General features: G+C 57.8%; 1 protein-coding gene and 1 long non-coding RNA gene across 2 annotated transcripts; one reads left to right on the top strand and one right to left on the bottom strand.

The window, feature by feature from the left end:
* The first annotated feature begins 1282 nt into the window (after nucleotides 1–1282).
* Nucleotides 1283–2041, top strand: LOC131590881 (uncharacterized). Its single transcript, XR_009280215.1, has 5 exons — nucleotides 1283–1394; nucleotides 1458–1531; nucleotides 1595–1751; nucleotides 1794–1930; nucleotides 1973–2041. It is a non-coding gene; the product is annotated as an uncharacterized LOC131590881 (long non-coding RNA).
* A 44-nt stretch (nucleotides 2042–2085) lies between these two features.
* POU6F1 (POU class 6 homeobox 1) lies at nucleotides 2086–20933 on the bottom strand. The gene is made up of 12 exons (XM_058861084.1): nucleotides 19563–20933; nucleotides 18883–18977; nucleotides 9524–9692; nucleotides 8665–8747; nucleotides 7816–8051; nucleotides 6648–6741; nucleotides 6542–6616; nucleotides 5851–5976; nucleotides 5434–5715; nucleotides 4645–4768; nucleotides 3744–3915; nucleotides 2086–2577 (listed from the first exon to the last, which is right to left on the bottom strand). The coding sequence occupies exons 1-12, from the start codon at nucleotides 20197–20199 to the stop codon at nucleotides 2232–2234; spliced, it is 2439 nt and encodes an 812-aa protein (XP_058717067.1). The 5' UTR covers nucleotides 20200–20933; the 3' UTR covers nucleotides 2086–2231.
* Nucleotides 20934–23065: the final 2132 nt, after the last annotated feature.

Genomic DNA, 23065 nt, shown 5'->3' with positions numbered 1-23065 from the left:
TCTCCCCTCCCCTTCAGGGGCTGCACCCACAGGGACCCCCCAAACCCTACACCGCCCTGGCCGCTCGGTCCGGGCTGGTACGCCCCAGTCGTGGCTGGGACCCCCCCAGTCCGGGCTGGTACGCCCCAATCTAGGCCGGGACCCCCCAGTCCGGGCCGGAGCCCCCCAGTGCGGGCCGGGACCCCCTGATCTGAGCCGGCCCGTCCCGCTCCGGGCCCGGCCCCCCCCCGCTCCGGGCCGGGACCCCCAAACGCGCCGCTCCGCCAAGATGGAGGCGGCGGCCCCGCCCCGGCCGCTGGGGGCGTGGCCCCGCCCCTCCGCCGCGCTCAGCCAATGGAACAGCGCCTTGTCGCGTGAAGGGCGGCCACAGGAACCAATAGAAAGCTCCGCTCCGGGCAGACCGCTCGGGGATTGGCTGGGGGGTGTGGCCGCGGCGGCGGGCGGCTCTCGGCTCCGTGCGGCGCCTCCAGGGGACCGCGGGTTCGAGTCCCGCTCCTGCCTCAGGCGTGCGCGGAGCTGCGCCCGCCTCAGCCGGGGTACCGAGGAGGAGGAGGAAAAACCCCCCGTCCCCCAGAAATCTTGAAAAAATGGGAAAGGAAAAGAAAAAAGAAAAATACTGTTTATTTCACACCACTACATCAAGTGCATCAGTCTGCCGCGGCCCCAGCGGGCCCCCCGTGCCCCCCAAAGCTCCCATTGCTCCCGGGGGGGGCTGGAGCCCCCCAGGCTCAGGGCGCGGGGGTGGGGAAGGGGCACTGCCTCTGTTTTGGGGTTCACGCCCCCCAAACCCGGGGGTGATGTCCCCAAAATCCACCCACGGGATGTCCCCAAGCTGGGGGATCACCCCCAGAAGCCCCTCAGGAAGTGGGGGACCCGCAAAACCAGCGCGGGGGTGACAAAAATTTGGGGTCACCCCCAGTGAGCTGTAACATCACCTCAGGAACACAGGAAAAAGGGCAAAACCCAGAAAAATGGAAATCACTGATTTTGGGTGGGTGTGTGACACTGGGGGGGGGTCAGGTCTGTCACCACATGTCTCACAGCCGGGGGAGGTGCGACATAAACACGCTCGGATCGTGTGTGACGAGGAGGGAACGGGGGACACAGACAGACACAGGTGGGCACAGGTACAGGCACGGGGGCAGAGGGACAAAATCCGTGGCCAAAGGGACAAAGTCAATGGCCAAAGTGCTGACGGCAGGTGGTTGTGGGGGCCTGTGACTGGGAACTGGGATGTTCCCAGCGCTCCCAGTTCAGAGTGTGTGGAAGACATTGAGTGTTGGACACAGGTACAGGTGAGGAGGACACAGGTACAGGTGAGGTGGACACAGGTAGAGGTGAGGAGGACACAGGTACAGGTGAGGTGGACACAGGTACAGGTGAGGAGGACACAGGTACAGATGAGGAGGACACAGGCACAGGTGAGGTGGACACAGGTAGAGGTGAGGAGGACACAGGCACAGGTGAGGAGGACACAGGTACAGGTGAGGAGGACACAGGCACAGGTGAGGTGGACACAGGTACAGGTGAGGTGGACACAGGCACAGGTGAGGTGGACACAGGTACAAGTGAGGTGGACACAGGTACAGGTGAGGAGGACACAGGCACAGGTGAGGAGGACACAGGTACAGGTGAGGTGGACACAGGCACAGGTGAGGTGGACACAGGCACAGGTGAGGAGGACACAGGCACAGGTGAGGTGGACACAGGTAGAGGTGAGGAGGACACAGGTACAGGTGAGGAGGACACAGGTAGAGGTGAGGAGGACACAGGTAGAGGTGAGGAGGACACAGGTACAGGTGAGGAGGACACAGGTAGAGGTGAGGTGGACACAGGCACAGGTGAGGAGGACACAGGTAGAGGTGAGGAGGACACAGGTACAGGCGAGGTGGACACAGGTACAGGTGAGGTGGACACAGGTAGAGGTGAGGTGGACACAGGCACTGGTGAGGAGGACACAGGTACAGATGAGGAGGACACAGGTACAGGTGAGGTGGACACAGGTCTGGGTGTGGTGGTGCAGGGAACCACGTGGCAGAGGGACAGAACCAGTGGCCAAAGTGCTGATGGCTGGAGGTTGGGGGGACACAGGGGAGCTCCCAGCACTCCCAGTTTAGGGCACTGGGAGATGCTGACGGTGGACACAGGTGCGGGCGCGGCGGTGGAGGGACAGAACCAGCGGCCAAAGTGCAGATGGCAGGAGGCCGGGCTGGCACGGGGCGTTCCGTGGCTCAGGGCACGTGGAAGACGTTGAGCTTGCTGGTGTTCTTGAGGGTCTGGCGGCGGTTGCAGAACCAGACGCGCACGACCTCGCGCTCGTAGCGCAGCTCCTGCGCGATGCGCGTGATCTCGGCGCCCGTGGGCAGCGCGTTGCGCTCGAAGTGCGCGTTCAGGGCCTCCAGCGCCTGCGGCGTGAAGGACGTGCGGCGTTTGCGCTTCTTGCCCGGCTCGCCCCCCACAAACTCCAGCAGGTGCTGCTGCCCCTCGCGCTGCCGCTGCTCCGCCTCCCGCAGCCACTTCTCCAGCACCGGCTTCAGCTTCTGCGCGCTCTTGGGCGTGATGTCCAGCTTCTCGAACCTGCGGGGACGTGGGGACACTCAGGGGACACTCAGGGGACACTCAGGGGACACTCCAGGATGTCCTGGAGGTGATGTCCAGCTTCTCAAACCTGTGGGGACGTGGGGACACTCAGGGGACACTCAGGGGACACTCAGGGGACACTCCAGGATGTCCTGGAGGTGATGTCCAGCTTCTCAAACCTGAGGGGATGTGGGGGACATGGAAGGCCCCCAGGGATGGGGGACAGGGGCACGGCAGGCTGGGACTGGGGGTGTGACAGTGAGGAGGGAGCAGTGCCCAACATCCTTTGCCCCATTTTCTTCCTTTTCTGTTTCCTCCTGTGCCCCATTTTCCTCTTCTTCCCATTTTCCTTTTTCTCCAGCTCCCCCTTCCTCCACCTCTCCTCCCTTTCCCCAACTTTCCTTTCCCCCATTTTCCTCCTTTTCTCCACTTTCCTGCCATTTTGCTTTTCCTTGTTTCCCACAATTTTCCTCCTCTCCAAGTTCCTTCCTTTCCTCCTGTTTTCTTCCTGCTCTCCAATTCTCCCTTCCCTCTATTTTCCATTTTTTCCACTTGTTTCCTTTTCCTGTACCCCCCCCGGGCCTGCCCCATATCCAGCCCTGTCACCGTAGTGTCCCCTTACTGCAGGTGGCCCTGTCCTGTCCCTGCAGGTGACAGGTGTTTGCCTGCAGGTGGCCCTGTCCCCACAGGTGCCGTTACCTGCAGATGTCCCCACACCTGTCCCCACAGGTGCCATTACCTCCTGATGTCCCCACAGGTGTCCCCACAGGTGCCATTACCCCCAGATGTCCCCACAGGTGTCCCCACAGGTGCCATTACCTGCAGATGTCCCCACACCTGTCCCCACAGGTGCCATTACCCCCAGATGTCCCCACAGATGTCCCCACAGGTGTCCCCACAGGTGCCATTACCTGCAGATGTCCCCCCAGATGTCCCCACAGGTGCCATTACCCCCAGGTGTCCCCACAGGTGTCCCCACAGGTGCCATTACCCCCAGATGTCCCCACAGGTGTCCCCACAGGTGCCATTACCTGCAGATGTCCCCACAGGTGTCCCCACAGGTGCCATTACCCCCAGATGTCCCCCCAGATGTCCCCACAGGTGCCATTACCTGCAGATGGCCCCACAGGTGTCCCCACAGGTGTCCCCACAGGTGCCATTACCTGCAGATGGCCGACTGGCTGTAGGCGGGGCCCTCGGTGGCCGTCAGGGCCTGCCCCACCTGGGTCTGGGTCAGCCCCAGCGAGAGGCGCCGCAGTTTGAAGTTCTTGGCGAATTCCCGGATTTCTTCCAGGTTGATCCCGTCCTCCTCTGTGCTGGGTGGGGCAGGGGGCTCTGGGGGGCACGGGGGGCTGTGAGCCCTGTTATCCCTGTGCCCGGGGAGCCTGCTGTTCCCAGGGGACCCCAGCCCCAGAAATCCCTCTCCCAGCGATCCCAGACCTTGTTATCCCTCTTTCCAGGGGAGCCCAGACCCTGTTACCCCTTTTCCCAAAGACCCCAGACACAGCGTTCCCTCTTCCCAGTGATTCCCTGGAACTCTTAATCCCAGAAGACCTCATGCCCTGTTATCCCTCTTCCCATTTCCCATTATTCCTCTGCCCAGGGATTCTTGACCCCCATTATCCCTTTTCCCACAGTCCCTCTTATCTCTCTTCCCAGAGATCCCATACTTTGTTTTTTCTCTTCTCAGGGATCCCTAACTCTGATCTCTCTCTTCCCAACATTTCCCAGATCCCATTATTACCAGGGGACCCCAGTCCCTGTTATCCCTCTTTCCAGGGGTCCCAGACCCCCATTATCCTTCTTCCCAGTGGATCCCAGTTCCTGCTATCCCTCTTTCCAGTGGATCCCAGTTCCTGCTATCCCTCTTCCCAGTGGATCCCAGTTCCTGCTATCCCTCTTCCCAGTGGATCCCAGGTCCTGCTATCCCTCTTCCCAGTGGATCCCAGTTCCTGCTATCCCTCTTTCCAGTGGATCCCAGACCCCATTATTCCCATGGAGCCCACAGCCCACTGTCCCTCTCGCAGCCCCCGTAATCTCCTCCCAGTGCTCCCAGTGACTCACTGGACACCAGCTGGCTCACGGTGGGGGTCTCGGAGCACGTGATGGGCACCGGGGACGGTGACACCTTGCCCACGGGCGTGGGGCTCATCCCCACCCCGGCCGGGGCCGGCTGGATGGGCTGGACCTGGGGGGGATCTGGGGGTGACCTGGGGGGGACAGGCAGCTCCCCCCCATGGGGCACATCCCACGGAGAGAGCTGGTGGCACCAGGAGGGGGACAGGGTGACCATGGGACAGCGCTGGGGCAGGAGGGGGCATGGCCTGGGGGTACTCCTGGAGTCCCAAAGCCACATGGCCAGGACCCAAAGGTGCTCCTGTGTCCCCACAGCCACACAGCCGGTCTGCAAGGTGCTCATGGGCTCCTAAATCCACCTGGCTGGGCCCCAAAGCCACGTGGGCAAAGCCCAGAGGTGCTCACGGGTTCCCAAAGCCACACAACCAGGACCCAGGAGTGCCCCCCAAAACAAAATGGGGCTCATATCTCCCTAAAACAACACAGCCAGGTCCCAGCAATGGTCATGGTGTCCCAAAGCCACCTGGCCACGTCCCAAAGGTGCTTCTGTCTCCCTCAAGGTCATGTGGCCGGGTCCCAAAGGCACATGGGGGTCCCAAAGGCACACAGAGGGTCCCAAAGGCACACGGGGGTCCCAAAGGCACATGGGGGTCCCAAAGCTGCTCCCCTGCTCCCAAAGTCCCTTGGCTGGGGACACTGCCACCCCCCCAGCCGCGCCCCACCTCACTGGCAGGGGGAGCCTGGGGGGCTCAGGGGGGCTCAGGGGTGTGGGCTCACCTCGCTCTTGATGGGGGGCTCGGCTGGCCCGTTCTTCTTGCCGGGGGCTGGTGCAGGGGGGGTGGTGGCCAGCGTGGCCCCCGTGGTCAGAGTGGCCCCTGTGGTCAGAGTGGCCCCCGTGGCCAGCGTGGCCCCCGTGGCCAGCGTGGCGATGACCTGGCCCTGCGCGTTGAGCAGCAGCTGCGGTGTCACCGGTGTCACCTGCAGGCTGGGGGGGGCCGGCGCCGGGGCTGCTGCGGCCACCCCGGGGGGGGCCACGACCCACGGCAGGGTCCCGATCACCTGGGGGGGGGACACAGCGCTGAGGGACCCCAAGATACCCACCTTGTGGGGGGGGACACAACACTGGGAACAGCCGGGACCCCCTCCCCAGGTGACACAACCCCTGGGGGGGACAGGGGGCCCCCCCTGCAGTACCTGGCCCTGGGTGTTGGTCAGGAGCTGTCCTGGGATCCCCTGCACGCTGGGGAGGGGGTTGGCAATCACAGGGGGGGCACTGAGGGACCCCAGGATCTGTGGCTGCGCCCCCAGAGCCGCCGTGAGCTGTGGGACAGAAATGGGGTCAGAGCTGGGGCAGTGGGGGCCACCGGGACCCCCCCAGATCGCCCCCCCCATTCCCAGTGGCCACTGGAGTCCCTGGGGGTCCCTATATCCATAATTCCATCCCCTGGGAGCTGCCCAAAGCAGAGCTGCAGCTTGTTGGGATGGGGAAACTGAGGCTGGGATTGTGTTCAGGGAAACTGAGATGGGAATCCTGCCCAGGGAAACTGAGGCAGGGATCTTGCCCCAGGAAACCGAGGCTGGGATTGTGTCTGGGGAAACTGAGGCCAGGATCTTGCACATAAAAACAGGCTGGGATCGTGCACAGGGAAACTGAAGATGGAATGTTGCCTGGGGAAACTGAGGCTGGGATCCCACCTGGGAAACAGACTGGGATCTTGTCCTGAGAAACCATGGCAGGGGTCCTCTCCAGGGACATGGAGGTCACAATCTCCCATGTGGAGACTGAGAGTGGGATCCTGCCTGGGGAAACTGAGGCTGGGATATGGCCCTGGAATTCCCGGGGCTCCCCGTGACCGCTGGACCCTGGGATGGGATCAGTCCTTACAATGCCGGGGTTAAAGGCCAGTCCGGTGATCTGGGGCTGGACGGACATCGGGGGCTGGACGGACATCGGGGGGTCCTTTGGGGGGGTGGGCGCCGGGGGGGGCTGGGGCAGCAGCGGGGGCTGCCCCGGGGGCGGCGGGGGCGGCCGCGGCGCCGGGACCGCCGGGATGGCCGGGATGGCGGGGCTGAGCACGGCGGCGGCTGCGGAGAGACGGAGACACCGTGAGTGGGGTGGCACCGGTGACACCGCGCCCGTGTCCCCTCCCCCGCCCGGCCCCTCCCTCTGCTGCAGCACAGAGCGGGGAGCACCCAGGGAACCCCGAATGACCCCGCACACACCCGGCACAGCGGCCCTAAGAGCCCCCACGAGTTGGGGGTCCATCCCCCAGTCTCCCACCTGCAGCTCTCCCCCCTCGCCTGCTTCACCTGGAGCCCCAAATCTGCACCCGGTGCCACACCTGGAGCCCCAAATCTGCACCCGGTGCCACACCTGGAGCCCCAAATCTGCACCCGGTGTCACACCTGGAGCCCCAAATCTGCACCCGGTGCCACACCTGGAGCACCCAAATCTGCACCCGGTGTCACACCTGGAGCCCCAAATCTGCACCCAGTGCCACACCTGGAGCCCCAAATCTGCACCTTTCATACTCCGATTCCCCAAAATCAAGCCCAATTCAGACCCCTGCAGGTGAACACAACCTGGATTAGGGCTGAGCTGGGGGAGGATGAATTAAGGAGGGGACAAGGAGAGCCCAAAGGTCACCTGTTTCAGGCAGGTACCACACCTGGAGGCCAGAATTTGGACTTTTTAGTCTCAAATCTCCCAAATTCAAGCCCTTTTCAGAACAGGTGCTTCACCTGCAATCCTAAATCTACACCTTTTATACTGAAACCCCTCACCTTGATGCCCACGGATGGGATGGGCTGGATTTGGGCTGAGGATGAGTTGCGGAGGGGGCAAAAGGAGCTCCAACCTCCCCTACTGCAGCCAGGTGCCACACCTGGAGCCCCAAATTCACACCAGGTGCCACACCTGGAGCCCCAAATTCACACCAGGTGCCACACCTGGAGCCCCAAATTCACACCAGGTGCCACACCTGGAGCCCTAAAGTCACACCAGGTGCCACACCTGGAGCCCTAAAGTCACACCAGGTGCCACACGTGGAGCCCATTTCAGAGCCTTCCTGCAGCTGCAGCCCCAAATCTGCACCTTTTTCACTCCAAGTCCCCGTTCCAGCCCGGTTCGTGGCGGTGGCCGGGCAGGTGCGCGGTTACCTGCGGTTACCTGTGAGATTGGCTACGGGCGCTTTGAAAATCGCCCCCGCGGGTGCCGCCGGCGTCAGTCCCGGGAGCGCGGCGAGCGTTGCTGTGGGAATTGTCACCAGGGCCAGCGCCTGCTGGCCTGTCACCTGACCTGCAATACTGATGGGGATAAGAAGAGGTTGAGTAACTGTCCCTGCCGGAACCATTACTCCTGTCACACCTGTGGCTAAGCTTTCCTGAGCCAACACCTGCGGAGATAAATGAGATTTGAAAGAGAAACACAAATCAACGCCCTGCTCAGCATCAGGGAATCCCCCACGGGGCCCCCCCGCCCGGCCTGGGACACCCCTCTGGGGAGGGGGCAAAGGGGGAGCTCCCCGGTGAATCCCTCTGGGGGGGGTAAAGGGGGAGCCCCCCTACCTGGGGAACCCCTGGGGAAGGGGGACCCAGGGGGGGCTCCCTGGTGAACCTCTGGGGAGGGGGGAAGGCAAAGGGGGAGCCCCCCTTACCTGTGAACCCCTCTCCGTGGGGAGATGGGGGGGATCTCTGTTAAGTGGGGGGTACTGGGGGGCTGTGGAGATGCGGCTCTGGAGGGTATAAAGGGGGGTCCCCCCTTACTGCTGACCCCCATCTGTGGGGGATGGGGGGCAGGAGGATCCCCTTTACCCCGGGGTTCCCCCTTACATGGAGCCCCTTCTCCATAGGGAGATGAGGGGCACCTGGGGCCTCCCTTCCCCCCCAGGTCTGTGGAGACCCCTCTGTGTAGGGGGACAAAAGGGGTCCCCCTTACCTGGCCACCCCCTCTCTGCGGACACCTCCCCAGGGGCCCCCCCTCGCCCCCCAGCCCTTGGGGACAGTTACCTGTGGGGTGGCCTGCACGGCCAGGTGGGTCACGCCGGGCTGGCTCGGGGGGACGGGGGCGGGCGATGCTGCTTTGGCTTTACCTGCGGGAGGAACAGGCGGGGGTGAGAGAGAGGCACCCAAATTCTGCACACCCAGGGAGTGAACACCCCCCACAGGTGTCCTCAGGTGGGGTCAGTGCCCGCGGAGGGGACGCAGGAGGGGCAGGGACCTGGGTGAGCCACAGCGGGACCAGTGCGGTGCCTCCTCCTCCCCGGACAGGAGAGGGGACGGGAGATGGGACAGGTGCGTGTCCAGGTGGATTTGGGATACACCCGCGGGAGGATTTGGGGCTCTGGCCAGAAACCAGCGAGGAACAAAGTGGGATCTCCCCAAAACTTGAGTTTCTCGGGAGGGAGTGAGGGTGGATCTGCAGCAGGGCCGCGGAGCAGCTCGAGTGACACAACCCAGACACCCACTCTGCTCCTGGGGATGGAGCTGGGAGTGATCCCGGGAAGGAGACCCGGGGATGGAGCTGGGACCGATCCCGGGAAGGAGAGACCCGGGGATGGAGCTGGGACCGATCCCGGGAAAGAGAGACCCGGGGATGGAGCTGGGAGTGATCCCGGGGAGAGACCCGGGGATGGAGCTGGGAGCGATCCCGGGGAGAGACCCGGGGATGGAGCTGGGAGCGATCCCGGGGAGAGACCCGGGGATGGAGCTGGGAGCGATCCCGGGAAAGAGAGACCCGGGGATGGAGCTGGGAACGATCCCGGGAAGGAGAGACCCGGGGATGGAGCTGGGAGCGATCCCGGGAAGGAGAGACCCGGGGATGGAGCTCGGAGCGATCCCGGTAAGTGGGGGGGGGGGGGTCTCTCACCTGCCGCCTCCCCGCCGGACGAGTTCGGGGTGCTGGAGGGAGCGTCCTCCACACCTGGGGGGCCCCCCTGTGCCGGGGACCCCCCCGCTCCCTCCCCGGCCGTTTTGGGGTCCCCATCCACGCCCACCTCCAGCACCCGGATGGTCTCATGGCCGGACATGACAATAACCTGCAAACGGACCCCAAAATCAGCTCCAGGGACGTCACCCCGCGGCCGTGTCCCCCAGGCCCCCCCCGCCTCACAGCGCCTGTTTTGGGGTGCAGAGCAAGCTGGAGGAGGGAGGGACGGCTGGGGGGTCCCCACCCCTCAGTGCTTCGCTGTCAGCACCCCAACCCCAGCGGCGCTCCCGGGTGACACCTTGGGCAGGTGAAACGCTGCCAGTGCTCGCAGCACCCCCAGATTTACAGCACCCCCACACCTAAAGCACGGCCTTACCTGCAGCACCCCCAAACCTACACCAAAACCCCCAAAACTGCAGCACCCCCGAACAGAACCAGCACCCCCAAACCTGCAGCAAAACCCCCGAACCTGCAGCAAAACCCCCGAACCTGCAGCACCCCCGAACCTACAGCACCCCGAACCTGCAGCAAAACCCCCAAACCTACAGCACCCCGAACCTGCAGCACCCCCAAACCTATACCAAAACCCCCAAACCTGCAGCACCCCCGAACCTACAGCAAAACCCCCAAACCTGCAGCAAAACCCCCAAACCTGCAGCACCCCGAACCTGCAGCACCCCCGAACCTACAGCAAAACCCCCAAACCTGCAGCACCCCCAAACCTGCAGCACCCCCAAACCTGCAGCAAAACCCCCGAACCTGCAGCACCCCGAACCTGCAGCAAAACCCCCAAACCTGCAGCACCCCCAAACCTGCAGCACCCCTAAACCTGCAGCACCCCGAACCTGCAGCACCCCCAAGCAGAGCCGCTCCCCCCGCACCTGCAGGAGCCTGGCAGGGACCGGGATGCTCATGGCCAGGAGCCCAAGGGCCGCTGCCATGGTCGGGGCCGCTCCGCACCCTCCGCCCAGCCCGGGGAGGAGGGGACGGGTTTGTGCTGGGGCTGGAGCCAGAGGAGGGAGAAGAGGCCGTGAGGAGCAGCCCCTGCAGGGGCGGGACTGGGCTCCTTATCCCGCCGGGACTCGGCTCCTTATCCTGCCGGGCAGGGCCTTTTATCAGGCGAGTCCTGCCTTTCCCAGGCCCCAGACCCACCCCCGGAGGTGCTGGGCCATTCCCACTCCCGCTGGGGCAGGGCTGGCTCAGGTCCTCGGAGGGTCCCAGCAGGGCCAGGAACCATCGGAGCCCCCAAAATGCCCCCAGACTCATTTCTGGGTCCGGCCCCGAGGACTGGGAGTGACCGTGGTGTTACATCAGAGAGGGTAAAACTCTGCCCAGGAGGTTCCTGGATGTTCACCTGAGCCCTAAAGGTGAAATTGAGCCCCTGTGTCCCTTCCTTTCCTTCCCTTCCTTCCCTTCCCTTCCCTTCCCTTCCCTTCCTTCCTTCCTTCCTTCCTTCCTTCCTTCCTTCCTTCCTTCCTTCCTTCCTTCCTTCCTTCCTTCCTTCCTTCCTTCCTTCCTTCCTTCCTTCCTTCCTTCCTTCCTTCCTTCCTTCCTTCCTTCCTTCCTTCCTTCCTTCCTTCCTTCCTTCCTTCCTTCCTTCCTTCCTTCCTTCCTTCCTTCCTTCCTTCCTTCCTTCCTTCCTTCCTTCCTTCCTTCCTTCCTTCCTTCCTTCCTTCCTTCCTTCCTTCCTTCCTTCCTTCCTTCCTTCCTTCCTTCCTTCCTTCCTCCCTCCCTCCCTCCCTCCCTCCCTCCCTCCCTCCCTCCCTCCCTCCCCCCTTCCTTCCCTTCCTTCCCTTCCTTCCTTCCCTTCCTTCTTTTTTGTTTTCTTTCCATGTTACTACAGATGAGAACAATCCAAACCTGCTCGCCATTGCAACCAGATTGCTCTAAACCACATCCTGTATCTACATTTATATTTATATTTATATTTATATTTATATTTATATTTATATTTATATTTATATTTATATTTATATTTATATTTATATTTATATTTATATTCCCAGTCATTGGGTGTAATTTCACTCTTAATTCAGCCCAAGGATTCCATTAACAACACCCTGGGTTACCCTGGATTCAGGGCTGCTTGGAACATTTTACTGCTGCCAGGGACAGGATCACTCTGAGAATCCAGACGTTTTCCCATGGGATAACGGCAGCTGGAAGATTGGACAAGGGTGAAGTGACAGAAATCTCTGGCAGAAGGTTCTGGAAGCTGGGGAGGTCCTGGCCTGATCTTCACTCTCTCCACTGCTCCAGTCTCGGTGTGGCCTGGGCACATCAGAGCCACTGAGGTTTCCTGCTGTGCCCCAGAGCTTTGGGAGGATTCCCCCGAGAAAGCCCAGCAGCCCCTCAGGGAGGGAAAATGGGAGAGAAACACTGACCCTCAGAGGGTCCAGCACCTCCTGAACGTCCTGAGAGTCACAGCTGCTTCTCTGCAAGGCCCAGGGCAAACCCAACTCATCCTTAAACCCAGAGCAAACCCAACTCATCCTTTACTCCAGAGCAAACCCAACTCATCCTTAAACCCAGAGCAAACCCAACTCATGCTTAAACCCAGAGCAAACCCAACTCATCCCCAAACCCAGAGCAAACCCAACTCATCCTTAAACCCAGAGCAAATCCAACTCATCCTTTACTCCAGAGCAAACCCAACTCATCCTTAAACCCAGAGCAAACCCAACTCATCCTTAAACCCAGAGCAAATCCAACTCATCCTTTACACCAGAGCAAACCCAACTCATCCTTAAACCCAGAGCAAACCCAACTCATCCCTAAACCCAGAGCAAACCCAACTCATCCTTAAACCCAGAGCAAACCCAACTCATCCTTTACTCCAGAGCAAACCCAACTCATCCCCAAACCCAGAGCAAACCCAACTCATCCCCAAACCCAGAGCAAACCCAACTCATCCCCTAAACCCAGAGCAAATCCAACTCATCCTTAAACCCAGAGCAAACCCAACTCATCCTTAAACCCAGAGCAAATCCAACTCATCCTTTACTCCAGAGCAAACCCAACTCATGCTTAAACCCAGAGCAAACCCAACTCATCCCTAAACCCAGAGCAAACACAACTCATCCCTAAACCCAGAGCAAACCCAACTCATCCTTAAACCCAGAGCAAACCCAACTCATCCCTAAACCCAGAGCAAACCCAACTCATCCCCTAAACCCAGAGCAAACCCAACTCATCCCTAAACCCAGAGCAAACACAACTCATCCCTAAACCCAGAGCAAACCCAACTCATCCCTAAACCCAGAGCAAACCCAACTCATCCCTAAACCCAGAGCAAACCCAACTCATCCCCTAAACCCAGAGCAAACCCAACTCATCCTTTACTCCAGAGCAAACCCAACTCATCCCTTACACCAGAGCAAACCCAACTCATCCCCTAAACCCAGAGCAAACCCAACTCATCCTTAAACCCAGAGCAAACACAACTCATCCTTTACACCAGAGCAAACCCAACTCTCCCCTAAACCCAGAGCAAACCCAACTCATCCCCAAACCCAGAGCAAACACAACTCATCCTTAAACCCAGAGCAAACCCAACTCATCCCTAAACCCAGAGCAAACCCAACTCATCCTTAAACCCAGAGCAAACCCAACTCATCGTTTACACCAGAGCAAACCCAACTCATCCCCAAACCCAGAGCAAACCCAACTCATCCTTAAATCCAGAGCAAACCCAACTCATCCCCTAAACCCAGAGCAAACCCAACTCATCCTTAAACCCAGAGCAAACCCAACTCATCGTTTACACCAGAGCAAACACAACTCTCCCCTAAACCCGCTGAGCTGGCCAGGCAGTGCCAGGATCCCTTGGGGGGGTGCAGTGGTCAGTGGGGTCCCCTGGGGGGTGCAGTGGTCAGTGGGGTCCCTTGGGTGGGGTGCAGTGATCAGTGGGGGTCCCCTGGGGGGGGCAGTGGTCAGTGGGGGTCCCTTGGGAGGGTGCAGTGGTCAGTGGGGGTCCCTTGGGTGGGGTGCAGTGGTCAGTGGGGGTCCCCTGGGGGGGGCAGTGGTCAGTGGGGGTCCCCTGGGGGGGGCAGTGGTCAGTGGGGTCCCTTGGGTGGGGGGCAGTGGTCAGTGGTCAGTGGGGGTCCCTTGGGTGGGGTGCAGTGGTCAGTGGGGTCCCTTAGGTGGGGTGCAGTGGTCAGTGGGGTCCCTTAGGTGGGGTGCAGTGGTCAGTGGGGTCCCTTGGGTGGGGTGCAGTGGTCAGTGGGGGTCCCTTGGGTGGGGCAGTGATCAGTGGGGGTCCCTGGGGGGGGGGCAGTGGTCAGTGGGGTCCCTTGGGTGGGGCAGTGGTCAGTGGGGACCCCTGGGGGGGGCAGTGGTCAGTGAGGGTCCCTTGGGTGGGGCAGTGGTCAGTGGGGTCCCTGGTGTGACCCAGAGCTGCTGTGAGGTTTCCTCTGGCACAAAGTCCAGGACACAAACCTGGCACAGGGAGGGCCAGCCTGGGGGGTGGCTGCTCCCTTAGGGCAGCAGAAAAGAGGGAAAATCAGAATTCCTGATTGAAAGGATGGGATTTCCACAGGGTCCTTGGGCACTGGTGGCACATTCCCCTTTCCAGCTCTGATGTCCCAGGTGGGGACAGCACTGGGATTACAGGGAAGGCTCCCAGATTATCCCAGGATTTGGGGTGGTCACTCTGCCCTTTTGCTTTACCAGAGTCACCCATGCTAGAGTTTCACCCTGTAGCTGCCAGAGGAGAAAAGGAGCTGGGAATTGAATCAACACTCAATGGACTTTTCCTGCTTTTTAACAACTGGCCTGAATTTTCCCTTTTACAGGACCTGTTTGAGCTGTGTGGGACCAATGAAACTGTTAACTGTCCCCAAAATAACTGCCTGTATTATCAATTTAATAATACCAACTGTTGATTTGTTTTTATTGTGGGCAACTTATTGGGTAACTAAATATTACTGGGATTATATAAACCAGATTATTTTATGTGCTGTCAGTTTGATTTTTTGCTAAGTTGATTTTGTCTTTTCTTACTGGAAAATAATAATGGTTTGGGAAAAGATTGTAATTTTCTCTTAGGTTAAATGTACATTTATCTTATGTATAAATTTGTCTCAACTAATTGAAAATCAGGGAATTGAACCAAATTAACCCTGGGAGTTGGTACCAGCATTAATGAATATTTGGAATCACGCAATTGAAGGAATTTGTATCAGTTTTGCCTTAGAAGGCTTTAGATTTGTGGTGATTTGGCTGAATTTTTCAGAGATATGAACAAGGGAATGAAATAACCTTGACAAAACACAGGGAAATGTCCTGAGGGCCCATTCCAGAGCAGAGGAGGGACAGGACTGCAAAGGGAACAGGGATCAAACACAAGGAAATCTCTTCCCAGCTCCCACCCAACCCTTCCTGAACCATTTACAAACTGTGCCTCTCTGCTGGAAATATAACTTTCCTAATTAATCGTTTTAATTAACTTTTCTAATTAATGGCTTTCATTAATCACAAGCAGTGCCACAGTTCCACTGCAGCCAGCACTTAGCAAGGTTTGTCATGAGCTGCTATTTTGGGAGCCCAGTTTGGGAAAATCACTGAAACTTTGAATTTTGCTGAACAAACCTTGATACTTTTCAATAAACAAAGCCTGGGAGAGGGAGATGTTTTTGCTGGAATTGGATGTGAGGAATGCAGGATTTACAGAGCACAAGGACATTCTGCAGAACCCAGAGATAAAGAAGAGGCACAGACAGTTCACAGCTGAACTGAAAGTCTCCCTAGCAAGGAAAAAGCAATCAACTGAAAATGAGAATTAATCAGCACAAGAATTCGAATCAATAACCAATAGAGGATAGAATGCTAATTAATGTCAGTTCTGTAATTTATAGCCAATGGATATGAATTTCTTTGTTAGGTAAAATGTAGAAATAGTGAAAAGCTTTGAAGTGTATGGGAGGGGTGAGTTTGGGGAGTGAATAAAGCAGGGCTGTTTTCTAGGACTAAAAATAGTGTTAAGAGTTTGATTTATCCCACTTTTTTGGCAGCTGAGCCCACGGGAGTATCCTGGAGCTGGGAATTGTTATCCAGGACATGCTAGATCATCCCAACCCAAGAACTTTTATCCAGGACACATTGGGTTATCCCAGTTGGGGGTGATGCAGATGGGGCTGTCCTGTGCCATTCCCATCTCCCAGGGCCTGCAATTCCAGGGAAAAAGCTCCCTGATCCCTGGATCTCCCACCAGCCAAATATTCCACAAGGACCAGTTTGGGTGTGTCCAGATGGGCAAACGCCTTCCCAGCTGTCCCCATGTGATAGGGCTGGATCCAAGGGAATGCTGGGGCTGCCACCAGGTGTCCTGGGAGGGTTTGTGACTTTATCTTACCTCAGCACGGAACTGGAGGTGCAGCTGTTATAAACACATATTATAATATGTAGAATTATAATATAATATATAATTATAATATAAATATTATAATTCACAAATATGAAAGTGGATGCTGTGTGTATAATGTTAAAGTAACTTTGCTACATAGTTTTTATTTCTGCTATTAACTAAACTTAGACATAGTAGTGAAAAAGATGATGTAGTTATGCTTGTGGTAAGTGAGCTTGGCTGGATAACATCCACCAAATGTACTGAGACCCCTGCTACTGATATCAGCACTTATCAACTATCAGCACCCACTGGCTGTGGAAAGAATGGACCAAAACCCAGGCTGGAGGTGATAAAAGAACGGACTGAAACCACAGCCAGGAAATGTGCACGCTCCAAAAGGCGGACTCGAGGAGGAGCCACGCTAAACACTTCTTGGAATGTGTCAACTAGTTCAGGGAAACGTTTAAATATGCATAATTGTTTATGAATATGCAACAGGATGATGCAATAGATAAAGTATGTAAAGGGTGTCTCCAAGGTGACAGGTGTGGCTGAATGCCAAGCACCCGACCGATAAACTTCGCTTTATTGTCTTTGTCTCCTATTGTCCTTTACTAAACTTTTAAATTTTATCAGGAGAGTGAACCTCGTTTTTCTCACAGGGAAAGGGATGGATCCCCATGGGCTGTGCATGGAATCCAAGGAATGCTGACAGGTGGGAGATGGAAGTGTGTCCAGTGCTAGAGAACACATTTAACCTGATTTACTTTAGAAAACATCACCTGATCTGTACCTGTCTCAAAACACTGGACTGGCTGTGCCCTGGGGGAATTAAACCCCAGCTCCAGCAGCTCCCAAACCCAGCCCTACAAAAGCAGCTTGCTCTGGATCTGCTGTTAGAAGAGCCTGGCTGGGGAGTTCAGTGGCACTGGAGGGCAGGGCTGTGGCACCAGGGAAAGATCACCAGACCTTGGTGAGGAGCAGGAGATCCCTGAGCAGAGCAGGGAACCCTCCAAGCACAGCAAGGTTCAAAGGATGGGTCCCAGGCTCTCGGTTTTCCTGGCTTTGGGCCTCACTGGGGAGGGGGAATTGAGCTGTCATTGCCTCCTGGTTTTGTGTTCTGCAGCTCTGGAGCATCTCCCGTCCACCTCTTCCCCCTCTCCCCTTTCCTCCCGCTCTCCCCTCGGTGAAAATCAGCCCCATCCAGGGAGATTTGGCTGTTCTGAGCCGGGGGGAGGTGGGAGAGCAGGGAATGTTCGGGGTTAATGGTTTGTACCCCCTGCCCAGCCCGGGGAGGAGGGGACGGGTTTGTGCTGGGGCTGGAGCCAGAGGAGGGAGAAGAGGCCGTGAGGAGCAGCCCCTGCAGGGGTGGGATTGGGCTCCTTATCCCGATGGGATTGGGCTCCTTATCCCCCTGGGATTGGGATCCTTATCCCGCTGGGATTGGGCTCCTTATCCCCCTGGGACTGGGATCCTTATCCCGATGGGATTGGGATCCTTATCCCGATGGGATTGGGATCCTTATCCCGATGGGATTGGGATCCTTATCCCGCTGGGATTGAGCTCCTTATCCCGATGGGATTGGGCTCCTTATCCCGCTGGGATTGGGATCCTTATCCCGATGGGATTGGGCTCCTTATCCCGCTGGGACTGAGCTCCTTATCCCGCTGGGATTGGGCTCCTTATCCCGATGGGATTGGGCTCCTTATCCCGCTGGGACTGAGCTCCTTATCCCGCTGGGACTGAGCTCCTTATCCCGCTGGGACTGAGCTCCTTATCCCGCTGGGATTGGGCTCCTTATCCCGCTGGGACTGAGCTCCTTATCCCGCTGGGATTGAGCTCCTTATCCCGCTGGGATTGGGATCCTTATCCCGATGGGATTTGGCTCCTTATCCCGCTGGGATTGGGATCCTTATCCTGCTGGGATTGGGATCCTTATCCCAATGGGATTGGGATCCTTATATCGATGGGATTTGGCTCCTTATCCCGCTGGGATTGGGATCCTCATCTCGCTGGGATTTGGATCCTTATCCCGATGGGATTTGGCTCCTTATCCCGATGGGATTGGGCTCCTCATTCCACCGGGACTGGGTTTCAGATCCCACCAGGACTGGGTCCCTCATCCCACTGGGACTGGGTTCCTCATCCCGCAGGGACTGGGTTCCTCATCCATCAGGCAGGTCCTGCCTTTCACAACTGGAAAACTCCCTCAGACCCGCCCTGGGAGGTGTTGGGCCATTCCGACTCCCAAGGACATTCCCATTCCCAAGGGACATTCCCTTTCCCGAGGGACATTCCTATTCCCGAGTGTGGCCCTGAAGGGGTAAATGCGGTCCTGGAAGAGAAAAAGGATCCTCAGGGAATAAATGGGGTCCTGGAAGGGTAAATGGGTTCCTGAAATGTGCCCCTAAAAGGGAATAAATGGGGTTCTGCAATGGTAAATGATGTCCTGAGGGGTAAATGGGGCCATGAAATGGAAAATGGGGTTCAAGGAGATCCATTCCCACTCCTGCTGGGGCAGGGCTGGCTCAGCCCCTCGGAGGGTCCCAGCAGGGCCAGGAACCATCACAGCCCCCAAAGTGCCCCCAGACTCATTTCTGGGCCCGGCCCTGAGGACTGGGGGTGACCACAGTGTTACATCAGAGAGGGTAAAACTCCCCACAGGGGCATTAATTAATGATTAATTAAAGCTGGCTGTTCCACCTGAGCCTGTATTAACCCATCAAGCTGGTACCCCCAGACCTGCAGCACCCCAAAACACAGTGGGTACCCCCCACCTGCATCATCCCCACATCCACAGCACCCCAAAACAGAGCCCACACCCCACACCTGAGTGTCCCCTCCAGCCCCACAGGCGGTGCAGGGCCAGGTGAGGCTCTCAAATTCCCTGCAGGTGTTTCAGCCCCTGGGGGTGTCACCCCCGGGCCGTGTTGGGGGGCAGGGGGGGCTGTACCTGCTCATTGACCGTCAGCAGAGCCTCCTGGGGCTGCGCCGGGCACGGCTCCATGGTGACCTGGCACAGCTGGGGACAGTCACAGCTGCCACATGCTGCAAGAGGGGACAAGGACGGGCTGTCACCACCTGGGTGAGGGCCTGGGGCTGTCTGGGGTCCCTCTCTCCCCCTCTCAGCCCCTCAGAAACCCTAAAAACCAGGGATGGGCCAGGTGAAACCACCTCTCCGGAGCCCAAAGCGGGTCCCCAAATCTCCAGGTCACACCTGGCTGCCCTCCCAAGTCCCTGGTGCTTCCTGAGGGAGCCTGAATTGTTGGGGACTCTTCCTTCAGCAGGTGACAGGAGTCATAGGGGGGAGGGCTCTGGATTCACCCCCCAGGTGGGATTCACCTGCCCCAGGGAGCTGCCAGAGATCTGGGGGAGCCCCTCCTGCTCCCCTGACATCCCAAAGGCCTGGGGCAGCTCTTTCCTACACCTGAGGCTGGAAGAGGTGGGAGAGCTTCTGTTCCTGCCTCCTGCAGGTGGGATCAGCATCCCTTCCCACCTCCCCCACCCATCACACAGGGGCTTCAACAGCTGAGCCCAAACCAGGACCCCAAATGGGAAGGGAAAAGGGGGAATGGGAAGGGGGAAAGGAAGGAAAGGGAATCCCATGGGATTCTGGGGGTCCCAGGTACTCACCCACTGTTTGCTCTGGGGTGAGGGACCCTCCTGGCCGGACACAGGGCTGGATGTGTGTCCTGCCCCCCGGGATGGGCTGATGGGCCCTGGGATTCTGGGCTCTCTGGATTTCGGGGCTCCCAGGTTTCAGGGCTCCGGGTCTCTGGTGTCCTGGCTGCAGCTCTCTGGAATTCTGTGCTCTGGCTCTCGGGGTTTCAGGGTGTCCAGGCTCTGGCTCTGCAGGTTTTGGGGTGTCTGGGCTCCGGCTCCTTGGGCTCCTCCGAGTTTTGGGGTCCTTGGGTTTGGCCTGGAGGGACACAAAACCCGGAGCTGTTCCGGTGCCGAGCTCTGGCTGCTCCAATGCTCCCCAAAAACACAGGGAGCACCAGGATCCCCCCCTTCCTCCACTGCTGCTCCCAAAGGATGGAGGGATTTTGGGAAAAGGCAACTCAGTCAGGAGAAAGAGGAAAAGTTCAGGGATGTGTGGGGTTTTCTGGGACTCTGGGGACACAAGGAACACAGAACCTTTCCATAATCCATCCCAGTCCAAACCAAGCAGCCAAACTGGATTTATGGAGCAGCAAAAGGCTGAGCAGGGCACAAGATCCCCAAAATCCTTGGATTTCTCTCCTTGCTGCGGGTGGGAGGAGACACACATAACCCAGGAGGGAAGGAAGAGCGGGAGAGACTAATTAATGAGACAAAATTAATTGTAATTCCAGGCTGGATGCAGGTGGGCATCCAGCTCTGGATCTGGGAGCGGGATCCTTTCCCTGTCACAGATCCCGTTTTTCACACTTTTTGGGGTATTTTTTGGCATTTAATGCGACAAATGATTTATCCAGATGGTGGCGAGGGCAGGCAGGGAGGCGCAGCCACCGAGCAACAGATGGAGGGAAGGCAAGAAAATGCATAAAATAATAATAAAAATATTAAAAAATAAAGAAAGAGGGGGAAAAAGGTGAGAGAAGGATATTTTGGATGCTCCCAGTCTCCATGTGGATTTAATTTCCACATTAATTAAGTGTTGATGAGGCAGAGATGGATCCAAAATAAGGTGGAAAATGGAGTTTGCCCAGGTGAGAAACCCCAAGGATGAGTTAAACCTGAGCAGGGGAGACTTTGGACTCACAAACTCCTCACTGCTGTTATCCTGGATTCATTCCTGGAGGGAATAATTCCCCCAAAATTCTTCCTTCCCTCTAAATTTGATGTCTTTTAAGGTTTTATGGCATTTACAGATGGACGAGCTGGGGCAGGGGATGAGATGTCGCCCCCAAAATACCCCAAATCCATCCACCTCCAACAGGATTCACATCTGGAAAGCCCCAGACTGGGGGCAGCCAAATTCCAAAGGAAAATTTGGGAAAGCTCATTCACTGTCCATAATCTTCCAAACCCAGGGAAAAGCCCAGGAAAAGGGGAGTTTGGGGGTGGGGGGGAAATAATTAAGCAGAATTGTTCAGCCAGGTGCCAGAACCATGACCCCCAAAATCCAGGGGATAATAATAATAATAATAATAATAATAATAATAATAATAATAATAATAATAATAATAGTATCATCACTCCATCAGAGAGGAAATGCCCTGCAGAGGGGCCCCAAAACTGCTGGAAAACAGGGAAAACTCCAGACCAGTTGGCCAAAGGTTTCCTGCCAGTAATGCCCATGTACTGAAAATCCTTTTTGCACCATTAAAAAGGTGCAATTTTCCCTGGTTTTGCCGTGTTTTTCCCAAATAAAATGCAGGAACCCAGCCCTGGGCCATGTGGCCTGGGTGGAATTCCTTAATCCCTGATTTCCTCCCCACTTTTGGGGGCAAAATCCCGATCCTAAATCAAACCCCCAGCGTTTCTGGCAGTGTTGGGGTGTCCCTGGCTCTGCTGCCTGTTGGGAATGTGAACCCCTGGCACTGGGAGCAGCGGGATCAGCTTGCAGAGACTTCCCAGGATTTTTTATTTCTGAGATTGCAATCCCCTGCCAAGGCCAGGAGCAGAGTTTGCCCCCCCCAAAACAGAACCTGGAGCACCGACCCCATGTCCTGAAGTGCCCCAGAGGACACAGGACAGCCTGGAGGGGCAGCATGGGGGGTTTGGGGGGGCATGGGACCCCCCTGGACCTACATCCCACAGGGAGGGATGGGGTTAATGGGATCAATGGGATGAGATGGGAACAATGGGATAGATGGGATCAATGCTATCAATGGGAAAATGGGATGGGATCAATGGGACTAATGGGATCAATGGGATCAATGGGATGGGATCAATGTTATCAATGGGATCAGTGGGATCGATGCTATCAATGGGATGGGATGGGATCAATAGGATCAACAGGATCGATGGGATAGGTGGGATCAGTGGGATGGGATCAATGGGATCAATGCTATCAATGAGATCAATGGGATGGGATCAATAGGATCAACAGGATCAATGGGATAGGGTGGGATCAATGGGACAGGTGGGATCAATGGGACAGGTGGGATCAGTGGGATGGGATCAATGGGATCAGCAGGGATAGGGTGGGATCAGTGGGGTGGGTGGGCAGTACTGTGCCCCCATTGTTCCTTTGGGGGGTTCATATGGGGTGCAGGGCTTGAAGAACAAGAGTCACCCCGAGATGGCCACAGATGGAGGTGCTGAAGACAGGTTTGGGGGGTTCACGGGACAACACAGCCCCACCCCCTTCCTCCCCTCCAAAGGTGAGGACCCCCCATGCCCCCCATCCCTGTGCAGCATCCAGGGAAGGCCCCCACCCCAAAACTGCCAAACGAGGAGCTCAGGGTGGCTGTGGGGGCAATGCCCCCCTCTAAAGGGTGGTCAGTCCCCTCTAAACCCTCACAGCCCCCCCCGCTGTTCTTCAGCACCCCAAAATATCCTTGGACCCACCCCCACCTTCCTTTGCCCCTCAAACCCCGAAGCCCCCTTGAATTTCCCCTTCCCTGCCTTTCCCCTCTCAAATCTCACCACCTCCCCTCTGGGGATCCCAACAGGACCCCAATAACGTCCTGCCCTCCTCTGCCCTGTTTCTCTTCTCCTGCACCCCAAAACTCATCCCCGAATTCCTCCTGCTCCCTCCACCTTGTGCAGTCACCCCCCTTTCCCTGCCCCGGGGCTCTCCAGCCCCCTCCTCCCATTTCCCAGACCCCCCTAATTCCGGGGTGCCCCCAGGGACCCCCACTTAGCCAAAGTCCCCCCAGCAACCCCTGATCCTCACCACCCCCACCTGCCCCCCTCTGTGGGTTCGTGTCCCCCCCAGACCCTCCAAGCCTCTCTCCCCCCCTTGCCGTCCCCCAAACTGCCTTTGCCCCCTCAAATCCTGGTGCCCACCCCGGGGTCACTTTGTCCTCCTGGGGCAGAACCCCAAAACTGTTCTCACCCCCCCGCCCTGTGTCTCCTGTCCTGTACCCCAAAACCTCACAGCCCACACCCCCAATTCTTCCTGCCCCGTCCCCGATCCTCCCCTTTTCCTGCCCCGGGGGCTCTCCAGCCCCTCTTCCCCTTCCCTGGACCCCACAGCCGAGGGG

This window comes from Poecile atricapillus, chromosome 35 (genome assembly GCF_030490865.1).
Source record: "Poecile atricapillus isolate bPoeAtr1 chromosome 35, bPoeAtr1.hap1, whole genome shotgun sequence".
Classification (NCBI taxonomy): Eukaryota; Metazoa; Chordata; class Aves; order Passeriformes; family Paridae; genus Poecile; species Poecile atricapillus.
This window is presented reverse-complemented; position numbering and strand designations above follow the sequence as displayed.

Coding starts and splice junctions, on each gene's coding strand:
- POU6F1 (XM_058861084.1), bottom strand. CDS start 20,199: ATGTGTGTCTCCTCCCACCCGCAGCAAGGAGAGAAATCCAAGGATTTT. Junction 18,978..19,562: donor CACCCCAGAGCAAACAGTGG/GTGAGTACCTGG, acceptor CCCCTCTTGCAG/CATGTGGCAGCTGTGACTGT. Junction 5,716..5,850: donor TGACCAACACCCAGGGCCAG/GTACTGCAGGGG, acceptor TCCCCCCCCCAG/GTGATCGGGACCCTGCCGTG.